The 12,122-nt window shown below is 36.1% G+C and overlaps 2 protein-coding genes across 4 annotated transcripts; one reads left to right on the forward strand and one right to left on the reverse strand.

The window, feature by feature from the left end:
* The first annotated feature begins 667 nt into the window (after positions 1-667).
* Positions 668-3,699, forward strand: LOC106335230 (inactive TPR repeat-containing thioredoxin TTL3). Of its 2 annotated transcripts, XM_013773697.1 has the most exons (8): positions 668-753; positions 895-1,817; positions 1,896-2,091; positions 2,164-2,339; positions 2,423-2,756; positions 2,835-3,027; positions 3,106-3,212; positions 3,291-3,699. In XM_013773697.1, the coding sequence occupies exons 2-8, from the start codon at positions 961-963 to the stop codon at positions 3,441-3,443; spliced, it is 2,016 nt and encodes a 671-aa protein (XP_013629151.1). In that variant the 5' UTR covers positions 668-753; positions 895-960; the 3' UTR covers positions 3,444-3,699. The 2 variants fall into 2 exon arrangements, with proteins under 2 accessions (XP_013629151.1, XP_013629150.1); XM_013773696.1 differs by lacking the exon at positions 668-753 and having other exon boundaries at positions 849-1,817.
* A 103-nt stretch (positions 3,700-3,802) lies between these two features.
* LOC106335231 (14-3-3-like protein GF14 mu) lies at positions 3,803-5,874 on the reverse strand. Of its 2 annotated transcripts, none has more exons than XM_013773699.1 (7): positions 5,649-5,874; positions 5,233-5,539; positions 4,924-5,011; positions 4,731-4,840; positions 4,502-4,650; positions 4,168-4,226; positions 3,803-4,082 (listed from the first exon to the last, which is right to left on the reverse strand). In XM_013773699.1, the coding sequence occupies exons 1-7, from the start codon at positions 5,719-5,721 to the stop codon at positions 4,080-4,082; spliced, it is 789 nt and encodes a 262-aa protein (XP_013629153.1). In that variant the 5' UTR covers positions 5,722-5,874; the 3' UTR covers positions 3,803-4,079. The 2 variants fall into 2 exon arrangements, with proteins under 2 accessions (XP_013629153.1, XP_013629152.1); XM_013773698.1 differs by having other exon boundaries at positions 4,168-4,229.
* Positions 5,875-12,122: the final 6,248 nt, after the last annotated feature.

Genomic DNA, 12,122 nt, shown 5'->3' on the forward strand with positions numbered 1-12,122 from the left:
AAGAAAATTAAATTTGATAGAGTAGCATTTAGGGAACATGAGTGAACGTGCTTGAATCTGCATGCCTTGACATTTTGGGGAAATGAATTAAACCATATACTAATATATCACGTCAGAGGCTATTGATAAATGATCATGTTAGTGTACGCATTTCATTTGCTGGATGCTTCATTTTCAAAATTAGAGTAAACAGATATCTTATGTGGTAAACTTTTCTTTTTGAAACTGGAAAACAAAAGTTTATGTAGTAAACTTTAACAAATACAATGTATCATATACATACATTGATAGTTCGTTATCATCAACATTAAGCAATACAGTACATGATAAATATTCCAAATTATCTAAAGAAGCAATCGGTTGAAAACCCAAAAAAAAGAGAGAATACATATGATTTGACTGATTTGTGTCTATACAATAAGGTAGATGATTGTGGGATTTAGGGTATGAGGCTAATTAGGATAGAAGTGCAGTGTAGGGAGTGCAATTTCCCTTATCTAAAAGTATTATAAGAGAAGTTAGTTTGTTTTCGAATAGTGTGCGTTCAAAGCTCAAAAGTCAACTATTTTAGTCTACGTAAAGTTATACTATAATGATTAATAAATAAGGAATTAAAATTCGATGAAACACTGTATTTGTCATCTCAGCGACAAGCAGCCGTGAGGACACGGGAGTGAAGAAGAGAGAAAGAGACTCGTGATGAAGATCAATGTCATAATCTCAGAGGGTTTTGGTAATCTGAAACTAATCAAGGTTAATCACATTCATAACAAAATAAAACTATATTATATGATTTTTATTTCACCTTCATTCTTTGCTTCTCCCCTTTTCTATTTATTATTTTACAAGATCTATTTTTTTCTCTCTCTCTCTCTTCTTCTTCTCTCTGAACAGTACTTGACTTGTGAAAAGAAAAAAGAAGAAGCTGAGGGAAGCCAATAGATTCAAAAGTACGAGGATATGTCTCATTCTAGAAGGCTTTCGTTAGAACCTGCCATAGACTCAACCTCAAGAAGGTTTCGTGACTCTTTGACTTTACAGAGAGACGATGACGTCAACAAACCAGACTTCAGAGAACTCGATCTCGGCTCTCCTGTTTCCACCTTAATGCCACGTGTCTCCTCAGCTGCGGCGACTCCCACCAGCAGCTCCGGGTCGTCAGGCTCTGTTTCTGGGAAACCGTCGGTGACTTCTCAGATGGTGAAAAGCCACTCCGGCGAGATTTCGAGATCCGGAATGCCGACGACGACCCCGAATCTTAAACCGGGTCATAGAAGATCCTCTTCCACCGGAACGCCGTTGATCTTCTCCGGCTCTAGCTTCTACTCAGTAGCCAGCCAAAGCTCCGGCGCGACGTCGGCAGTGTCTCCGAGTCCAGCCGTTTTACCCGCCGGTAACATTTGCCCGTCGGGTCGGATCTTGAAAACCGGAACGGCGACTCGGACATCGACCAGAGCAGAGACTCTGTGGACAGGAACCGGAAACTACGGTCACGGAAACGTAGTAAAAAGCGGCGGAGGAATCACCGGAAAGACAAACCACGCGGTGGCGAGAGCGGCGGTGAACGGTGAAAGCTCGGAGGAGCTGAAGAGACTAGGGAACGATATGTACAGAAGAGGAAACTTCTCAGAAGCTCTGTCGTTTTACGACAGAGCAATCTCACTGTCACCGGAGAATGCTTCTTACAGAAGCAACCGCGCGGCGGCGTTAACGGCGTTAAGACGGTTAGGAGAAGCCGTTAAAGAGTGTATTGAAGCCGTCAGGCTGGATCCGTCTTACTCTAGAGCTCACCAGAGACTAGCTTCACTCTATCTCAGGTAATGAATCTTGTGTGTGTCTTAAAGAATTGAGACTTGTGATTTGTGAATTGGTTAATCTTATCGTTGTCGGTGTAGATTGGGAGAAGCTGAGAATGCAAGGCGACATCTTTGTTTCTCCGGTCAATGTCCGGACCAAGCTGATCTCCAACGGCTGCAGACGCTGGAGAAGCATCTCCGGCGATGCTGGGAGGCTAGGAAGATCGGAGATTGGAGAACCGCGGTTAAGGAAACCGATGCAGCCATTGCAAACGGTGCTGACTCGTCTCCTCAGGTCAGAGATCATCGCTTAAGCTAAGCATTTGCTTTTAATGATTATTAGCTAACGGTCTTTCGATTCTGACAGCTTGTAGCTTGTAAAGCTGAAGCCTTGTTGCGTCTTAACCACATAGAGGAATCACAGTTTTGTCTTTCTTGCACTCCAAGATTGGATCATCATCAAACACAGGCCAAACTCTTTGGTATGGTAGCTGAAGCTTATGTGCTATGTATCCAAGCGCAAGTTGATATGGCATTAGGAAGGTGAGAGCTTTTTTCGAAACTTGCTAATGTTACTTTGATTGATTCTATTCAGTGAGTGAGTAGAGATGATAGGTTTGTTGCAGATTTGAGAACGGTGTTGTAAAGGCAGAGAGAGCTTCCATGCTTGATCAGACCAATCCTGAGCTCGTGTCGGTTTTAAACAATGTCAAGATGGTTGTTAAGGCACGTACTCGTGGTAATGAGCTGTTTAGTTTGGGGAGGTACTCTGAAGCGAGTGTAGCTTATGGAGACGGTCTCAAGCACGATAGTTCCAACTCGGTGTTGTACTGTAACAGAGCAGCGTGTTGGTATAAGCTCGGTTTGTGGGAGAAGTCTGTTGAAGACTGTAACCATGCGCTTAAAATCCATCCTAGTTACATCAAGGCACTTCTAAGAAGGGCTGCTTCATATGGAAAGGTAAAGACTAAACAAGTTATAAACAGAGTTTTGTAGTGTGTTTGAATGACAATGTGACAATGTTTGTTTGAAATATAGCTTGGTCGATGGGAAGATGCGGTTAGAGACTATGAGTTTGTGAGAAGGGAACTACCAGGAGACAGTGAAGTTGCAGCGTCACTAGAGAGAGCGAAAACCGCGCTAAGTCAAGAATCCAAAAGCTTAGGATTCAATAATGAAGTTGAAGAAGTTTCATCTTTGGATAAGTTCAAGAACTCAGTTTCACTTCCTGGTAAAAGTTTAAACACAGAAGAACATATTGAGATTCTTTAGTATCTGTCTTGCTCAAAGTTGAAACATTCTTTTTCAGGTGTCTCTGTGTTTCATTTTAAATCATCATCAAACCGACAATGCGAAGAGATCTCTCCTTACGTCAACACTTTATGCCTCCGGTATCCATTAGTACACTTCTTCATGGTAAGACCAATCACTGTTTCTTTTTAGACTATTCTATGTCTAGCAATGTTCTGACTGAGGGTATTGGAATGTGATTAGGTGGATGTGGAGGAGAGCTTAGCGTTGGCCAAGGCAGAGAGTATCAGGAAAGTTCCAACGTTTAAGATGTACAAGAACGGAGACAAAGTGAAGGAGATGATATGTCCGAGCCACCAGTTTCTAGAGGACTCTATAAAGCACTTCCTCTTATAATTTGATAAAGCCTATCATCGTCATCATTCTATGCTTCACTATAACTAGGATCCCAAGAGCCTATATTTCAAGACATTAAGAGAAGAAATCTTATGAAAGGGGAAGAGCTATTCTATCATTCAACAAATTGTTCATTTTTTTTTTTTTTCTACATAAGTTTTTGGAGTCTGACTCTATTTGATTTGGCTATATTGTTAAACTGAGCAAATGTTCAGAAGTATTCAAGAAATGCAAGCTTCATTATCAGTTCATGTTTCGCTCGTGTTAATGATGGAAAGAGATGTGGAAGTAACTGAAGAGAGTTATTATGTTTGGAGTGTGGTTGATTCAACCAAAGACAGCATGAACCAGAGGAAGAATTAGAAGCATAAATGAAGGGATATAAGATTGGATCCATAGGAACAAATAGTACATGAGAAGAACAATGGGTGAAGAAGACAGTACTGAGTACAAATCACAAATAAGAAGAGAGTGTTCTTGCGACACAAAGCATACACTCAAACCAGAGAGTACAATATAGACAATAATAATACAGGAAACATAAGCACTATAGGTTTTCACTATTATTCACCGCACATTCAGTTGTTCTTGAAACTTGTTCAGTGTTACTGCTACTGCGGGTGCACACAGATAAGATCACTGCAGCAAAGGAGCACACAAGATCTGCTATTAGAATCAACTTAGTCTATATTGACTACAAGCAAAGGATTATCGTATAGTTTACCTCTGCATCGTCTCCACCTGCACCGTGTTTAGCAGAACCATTCGTCTTATGGGCATCATCTGCTACACATATAGGCAAAATAAATGTTTGAAATCAGCAGCTAAATATGAAACACTATAAAACAGGGAATTATTTTCCGGATGCTACTTCAACTATCTATCATCAAGCATGTCCATGTCTTAACTTCATTGGTTCCAAACAAAACAACACCATACAAAAGAAGTGACAAGGAACATCTACACCTATAATTAAATAAGTACACTAAAAGGGACCACTATAGGACATCAAAACATCATAGTTAATGACTTTGCTTTAAGTACAGAACGATCATCACCTCCTTCTTCAGGGATGTCAGAAGTCCACAAGGTCAGATTGTCCCTAAGGAGTTGCAAAATCAAAGTGCTATCTTTGTAAGATTCCTCATTCAGACTGTCAAGCTCTGAGATTGCTTCATCAAACGCCTCCTTAGCAAGGTGACATGCCCTGAAGAAAAAAAAAACAATCTCAAATCCCTGAAACAATGAGCCTTTTATGTTCTTTAGTAATAAAACAATCTCTAAAACCTTTCAGGTGAGTTCATGATCTCGTAGTAGAAGACAGAGAAGTTCAAAGCCAATCCCAATCTGATAGGATGGGTAGGAGGGAGTTTAGCCGCAGCAGAAGTAGTAGCAATCTGTAAAGCAAAAAAAAAAAAACTCAAAATTAAAGCTGTAAGAAAAGACATATATGTAATAAGATCAGTCACAAGTAGAACACCTCATAGGCTTTCAAAGACTGATCAGCAGCCTCTTTCCTCTCATCCCCTGATTTGAATTCAGCAAGATAGCGGTAATAATCACCTTTCCTGCACCAAACCATACAAAATCTTCAGATACATATAACCAACCAGAACCGGATTTGGAAACATTAGTTTTGGCTCCCAATATTTTTAGAGGATATATCTATAGGCAAGGACTCCCCAAATTATATTAATTTTTTATTGAAGTTTGTAAATATTTATGACTCAAAATCTCAGATCCTGTCCTGCATATAACTTCAAGTTTAGCATCAGGTAAAGAGCATTACATCTTGTTGAAGAAGACAGTTGATTCACCCTCTGAAGCAGATGGGATCAGATGCTCGTCCAACACAGACATTATGTCAATGCATATACTTGTGAGCTCTAACTCAACCTTCTCCATATAATCTTTGATTCTCTTTACATTAACATCGTTCCCTTTCACTGCTTCTTTCTCCTCGATCGACGAGAAGATCCTCCAAGAAGCTCTCCTCGAACCGATCACGTTCTTGTATCCAACAGAGAGCAAGTTCCTCTCTTCCAACGTTAGATCAACGTTCAGCTTCGCAAGGTTCTTCATCGACTCCACCATCTCTGCGATAAAACATAAAGAATCACACTTTCAATACTTATCTGGAAACATATCGAAACCCTTGAGTCCAACGATAAGATTCATAGAAACCATAAGAAGAAGATTCTTTACCTTCATAGCGCTCAGCTTGTTCAGATAACTTAGCGAGGTAGACGAAAGTGTCACGCTCTTTGGCAGATTCCATGGATTTTGAAATCAAAGGTCTCAAGTTCTCAAGCTTTTTTCTACTGATCCGACCAGTTGAAAGACAGAACACAGAGAGAGGTACTTGAGCTGCGCTTAGGGATAAAACTGTAATTAACGAGGGTTTAGTGGGGGTAGTTTGTGTCTGTAAGTGATTTTATGTCTTTATAATATTCCTTGTGGGGTCCTCTCGTTTTGCTCTAACCCAACTAGATTGTGACATGTCATCACTCTCTATCTACCCGTCCACTCATTTTAATAGTTCTTTATCTTCCCCCATGATAATTATATATTTTCTCATACAATAAAGTAAACAGAAAGGAAATAAGAATCACATCACAATGTCAAAAATCCTAATCGGCAATTTCACATTGCAGATTACCCAATTAGAGGAGATAAGGTTTTCTTCAATAGCATATTAAAAGAGCAGATAAGATTTTCTTCGACTTTGGGGAAACTTTACTAATCCAGTGTTTTAATCAAATGTTCACTAATGTTTTTAAACCAAAAATCTTATAAATGACAATTTATCTTGGTTATATAGATTAACAAACAAAAAAAGTTATATGAAATATCATATAAATATTCGATATGATAAAAAACAAAATGGCCAGCTATAAAATTTTATAAAACAATTAATAGTAGTGTAAATAAGGTTTGATGTGGTGCTAGTAAAATCATCAAACGTTAATTCTCTAACATATATTGTAAATAGTTTTGTAATATTTTTTTATAATTTTGAAGAGAATAAATAAGTGTTAAGAAACTATTGAGAATTAAATTAAATAAATAACTAAGCAGCTAACAGAAGCAGATCAAATAGATAATATATCATATTGGCCCATGTAAATTCTACCCATTTGAAGCCCAATTTGAAAAGTTATTTGGGTAAGTAGACAGATCGGTTTGGAATGAATAAGGCGGTTTGGATGACAGCAAAAATAATAATAAGGCGGTTTGGATACAATCCTATTGTCAAAGTATACTTGTCTATAAAAACTTATTGTCAAAGTATACTTGTCTATAAAAACTTATTCATGTTTCGGTCTATCAAAATATATTTATCAAAACCAATCATCGAAAAGCCTGCCTATAAATGATTTTTTTTTGTAAAATTTTAGTTCGCCAACTTGTTTCAGTTTCCTGTGGTTGTAATGCGTTTCAGAAAAAAAAAAAGAAATAAGAGAACTTTCACAGCAAGGTTAGGGTTTAAAAACAGCGAAAAGGCTAGCATTTAAAAATGGCGGATAGTCAAGATTCTGCCTTTGGTTCAAAATTCCAATGGTGTGAATTGAATTGTCCTTTAAACTTGTCAAGGCTGCCAGATGGTGAAGCTGCTAAAAGAGACCAGGACCTTGAACGTTCCAAGTGCATCCAGCAGCAATCGAACCTAGTTTTGCTCTCCCAGCGAGAAAGACCCTGGCCCTGCCGACCAATTTCATTTGAGTGTTAGAAAAAAACTGTGTTATAAAAAAAGTTAGAAAAAACTTTCACTCGTATAGTGCATGCATGTCCTAAGAAATTTCCATTTTCACATTTACGGTCTATCCTCAAGAGTTGGATATAAAGTCGCCTTTTCAAGCGTTATAGGGTTAACTATGGATTGAAAATTGTTAATCCAACTGATGACAAAAATATAATAAATAAAATTTAAAATTGGCATAGTACTTTTTGAATTTTTCTTCCAAATCTGTGGTTTTTTTTTGTCAGACTTGTCAATAAACTACCTCGAATAAAGAACTATATTAGGCCACAAATTCATTTTCTTACCTTGGCAATCCCTCTTTTCTTTTTTTTTCTTTGGTTCAACTGTAGTCCCTCGAATGTATGGTATCGAACTATCGACGAATATTTATAACTGATAAAAGTATAATTATTTGTTACAATGGTGTCAATGGACCGATGTAAACTATGTTGTTTTTATTTTTAAACAAAGCTTAATGTAAACTAAGCTGTTTTTATTTTTAGACAAAGCTTAATGTAAACTAAATTGTCCATGCTTACTGTCCATTTGAATACCCGGGAGAGGATCCATCCGTGGGTTGCACCTCCCATCCGGGGTTAGGTCTGTGTCTTTAATAGACCCGGGTTTAACCCTTTTTTTTAGCAAAAAAACTAAATTGTTTGTTTCTCTTTTCGTGACACAGACTCGATGAATGTGTAGCCAACATTTGTATTGCAAAAAAAGAAAAAAGAAAACGAATACTTTTATTTTTGTCTTCCACCTATTTTATAAACTTCCTTACGCACCAATACACTCCTTAATTCCAATCACCGGAGCAAAAATTAAACACCTATGTGAACGTATAGTAAATCAAACCAGTTCAAAAGTTCTTAACCGAGTCTAAAACCGAAGTAGATTTCGGTTAGAGGGATGAATTGACAAAAAGGGAAAGAAACAATAATGAAAAAATGGGGGTGGGTGGGAAGACAGAGGGAATCACAATCAACAAAAAGAGAAGCAGAGAAAATAATTGTGGGGGCAAAGGACTAATGCATAAATGTGCCTTTGAGACTGTGACATTTTTGGCAACTCATGCGTGAAGATGTTTCTTCGTGCCCATTGTTTCTTTTCTGAACATGATTTAAAATACGTACCATTTATGTTTAGGGTTCTTTTCATCTTTTTTCGTTTTCTTGCGTATCAAAGTAAATTTTCCAAACAGTGGTGCTCCACGTATAGTAAGATAGGTTGTCCTATTGATCCAAGACAAAAGTTGAGGCACTGACAAGAACTTAATCACTTTATATGTGTTTTTTTCTTGTACATTAGAACAATTAGGTCCCTATTTCGACAGTTTGGTAGTAATGTGGTATTGCGCTGGCACACAACACACACCATGAAAATCCTAGTGATGAGTTAACGACAAAATAAGAAAAAATGTTTTTGACCAAATTTCTAGCTGTTTTTGTGTGTATACATAAGTACCAACTTGAATGGATATAAATTTTTTTTATATCCGACATATTTTGCAATCTAGTGGTTTTATAGTATCGCTATATATAGTGTTATAGTATGGATTTAGATCTAGTACAGTAGGTGTTCGAGTTGTAGATAATGAAAAATGTAATTAGACACTTGCGATAAGCAATTTACAATACATATTCTCATTTCTCAGCTAAACGTTATAACTCAGCTACAGTGGATCTTTGAGTTGTAAACTATTAAAATGGTGATTTAGTCACTTGTAATATGATGCAATAACCGTTATAACTCTCTTAGCGCCTAGCGCTTGAACGCTAGTTACAACTAAGGGAATAAACAGTTAAGAAAAACACTTTTGTGTAAAAATTTGGGCTAGAATTTCCATTGGATTATAGTTGGAACTTTGAACTTGGAAGCGACTCTAATTAAGGTCCGATTATTAATTTCGCATTTCCGATTGCAAAGTGGGCTATTTGACAGTAAGCTCCCACTAGAGTCAAGAGACTCAAGACTAATGTTATTTGGGTTTACAATAAACTCATTAATGAACAACATCTTCATGTTAAGAATAATCGAAGGCTAAAAAACAATACCGTACAAATGAAAATAGTGACATTGTAAGAAAAAGACGAACTACGTTTAAAGCAGCCATTCAAAGAACCGTAACTGTCACTAGATGACAACCAAAATTTTCAATTTCAAAGTGAAAACCCTAGAAAACGCCAGGAAATGTCGATGCCACTCGATTTCCTTTACAGGTTTTTTGTAAAGATGTAATAGAATCTATGTATTTGTGTAACTACTATAGACTATACCTTTACATCTATCTACCTTTTAATTGTTTTTTATTCTCTCTTTCTTTTTCATATGATCTGAATTTTCTAGGGATAGAGAAGCTGATTTTCTTAATTTTTTTTTTTAAATGTTGATATCCAAAGGGAAATTTGAACCAATAACCAAAAAAATATATATATTTCACTAACTAACCATTTCCCTCCTTCTCTCCTCTTTTTTTTTCTTATCTCACAATACCCTCTTACTACAAAACTAATATTTCCTCCCATATAGTCAGTCATTCAATAAAATTAACCCATATATAAATGATCAGTTCTTGCTCTCGTTGGCCCATTTCTAGTATGTTACACTGCATGCCCACTGCACACAGACAAAAGCATATATATATATGTATACCAAGTCTTAGCAAAAAAAATTCTTAGAAAAATATGTATACCAGGCTAATTAAGAAAATAATATAGTTACTGTTTTTTCTAGTAAAATTTAGAATGCTTTGTTCTCATCAAAGCATTCCACTAGATAGTTACTGTTGTTTCTCTAGTAAGTTTTAGAATGATTTATTGAGAATAAAGTTTTAAGAGATCGTGTTTCAAAAAAAAAAGTTTTAAGAGATCAGAAATTAGTCAAATTACTATGCTAATAGCTTAGTTAGAAATATGAAGATAAATGAGACCGAAACACAGATTTAACAAGATATCGATTATGTCTTACTTGTGTGTACTCCCACGTTTGCATTTTTTCTTGATTTTCTTACAAATAAAAGACACCACAAAGTTTTCCTTTCGTTAAAAAGTCAAAAAATCGTGAAGCCAAAGTTTCAATGCTTTTTTTTCTTTATCATGCATTATTATGCAAATTTTCAATAATAGTTATTCTGATGACACACAAACACATAATTCTGCACGTTTTCATTGTTTTTAAAACTGTATCAAAGATTTAAACATCATAATCTCATATTTGAAATAATACACGCATGTTTCATAGCCTTAGATTTTCTAACAAACTAGTATAAATTTTCTAACAAACTATATATTTTCTAGAAGAATTAAATTCGCGAGGCCATGAAAAATGCCACCCATATTCAAACGAACTAGACCTAAATATATAGACAACTTGGCTAAACCTGAAAAACAATAAAATGTTACTCACTCTGTTTATAAAAGGAAGATTTTCTGGAGTTATTTTTTGTTCCAAAATAATAGATTTTCTAGAATTTTAAAGTATTTTTAGTAGTTAATGTTGATAAATTTTATGTTTTAAAAAAAAAATTGAAAATAGTTGAATTGATTAAATACTATTGGTTGATGGTTATTGGAAAATGTATAGTGAAATAAACCTTAAATTTAATTGTAAACATTGTCCGTAAAATCTTTCTTCTAGCAACAGAGGGTTTATAACTTTATATCATAAACAGTCAACTTTGACAGGTTGGGAAACAATGAGTATATGCTACACAATCTCGTAAGTCCTAACACATCACATGCTCTCTCTTTTGTTCCCTTCCCGCTTCTCCTCATCTTCTGTCAATGACATGGTATATATTTACTAATTTTAGTTTCGTTTAGTTATCTACAATTCAAGAACACTACATATATTAAAAGTTAATGATGGACAAATCTGTGTGATGAATAAAAAGAAAGAAGATGGAATGGGTTTATCTATTAATTACAAACTAAAAATAATATGCAATGTATACTACGAATTGATGGCAATATGGATATAGTAGCCGATATAAGTCATTATGAGCAAATCAATGAGAATGTACAATTTACTCCTATAACTATTATTCTCTGCAATATATCAACTTATGCTAGTACCAGCTTACCACGATCAAATTCATTTGGTGTCGGCAACACATGACTCTTCAAGTGTTTATGCATGATCTTCCATTCTTAAATCAGTCTTCTTAATAATATTACCTAAATTTATAATATTACGTTCTTTTTTATAAAAGGGTTTGATTTACTAGTGAACGTGAAGAGACATCCTTTTGGAAGCACAAATGCAAAAGTCCAAAAATTAACAGTTTCATAGATGACTGAAGATAACAACTGTGTTTCTTACGAGCTGGTAAGAGCATCTCAAAAAGACACTCTATAACTTTAATATGAAGTTTTTTCCTTTCCAAAAAGAAACTTCAAAGGAGTGAAACTTTATATTTGAAGTTTCACTGTTCAAAACTTCAAATTTGAAGTTTCATATTTTTATTTGCATTTTGATCCATATAATCCACTACAAGAAAACAGGGGGATTCTGATGGCCGAAATCGTCGGAAATTCGTCGGAATCGGTCTATTCCGACGAATTTCCGACGAACCCGTCCGTCGGTATCGTTTCGTCGGAAAAAAAAAATTCGTCGGAATTTCGTCAGAAATTCCGACGACTTTCTGACGAATACCGAGAAACGTCATTCTGACGAACTTCCGACGATATTACGATGCGGCTACACGAGACCAGAGTTCATCGGAAAACTACAATTCCGACGAACGTAGTTCCTCGGTTTATTCCGACGAACTTTGGGCGTCGGAATTTACCGACGGACATCGGTCGTCGGAATATACCGACGAACCACGTTCGTCGGTATATTCCGACGGAAATGAGTTTGTCGGTAAATTCCGACGGATATATGTCCGTCGGTATATTCCGACGACCGTTGTCCGTCGGTATATACCCTTTTTTTTT

The sequence above is a fragment of the Brassica oleracea genome, chromosome C3 (genome assembly GCF_000695525.1).
Source record: "Brassica oleracea var. oleracea cultivar TO1000 chromosome C3, BOL, whole genome shotgun sequence".
NCBI lineage: Eukaryota > Viridiplantae > Streptophyta > Magnoliopsida > Brassicales > Brassicaceae > Brassica > Brassica oleracea.

Excerpts from the sequence above, each read along its gene's own strand:
- LOC106335230 (XM_013773697.1), top strand. The coding sequence starts at position 961 with ATGTCTCATTCTAGAAGGCTTTCGTTAGAACCTGCCATAGACTCAACC. Across the intron at positions 1,818-1,895 it reads CTAGCTTCACTCTATCTCAG|ATTGGGAGAAGCTGAGAATG; the intron begins GTAATGAATCTT and ends TTGTCGGTGTAG. Across the intron at positions 2,757-2,834 it reads GGGCTGCTTCATATGGAAAG|CTTGGTCGATGGGAAGATGC; the intron begins GTAAAGACTAAA and ends TTTGAAATATAG.
- LOC106335231 (XM_013773698.1), bottom strand. The coding sequence starts at position 5,721 with ATGGAATCTGCCAAAGAGCGTGACACTTTCGTCTACCTCGCTAAGTTA. Across the intron at positions 4,651-4,730 it reads ATCATGAACTCACCTGAAAG|GGCATGTCACCTTGCTAAGG; the intron begins GTTTTAGAGATT and ends TTTTTTCTTCAG. Across the intron at positions 4,230-4,501 it reads TGACATCCCTGAAGAAGGAG|CAGATGATGCCCATAAGACG; the intron begins GTGATGATCGTT and ends CTATATGTGTAG.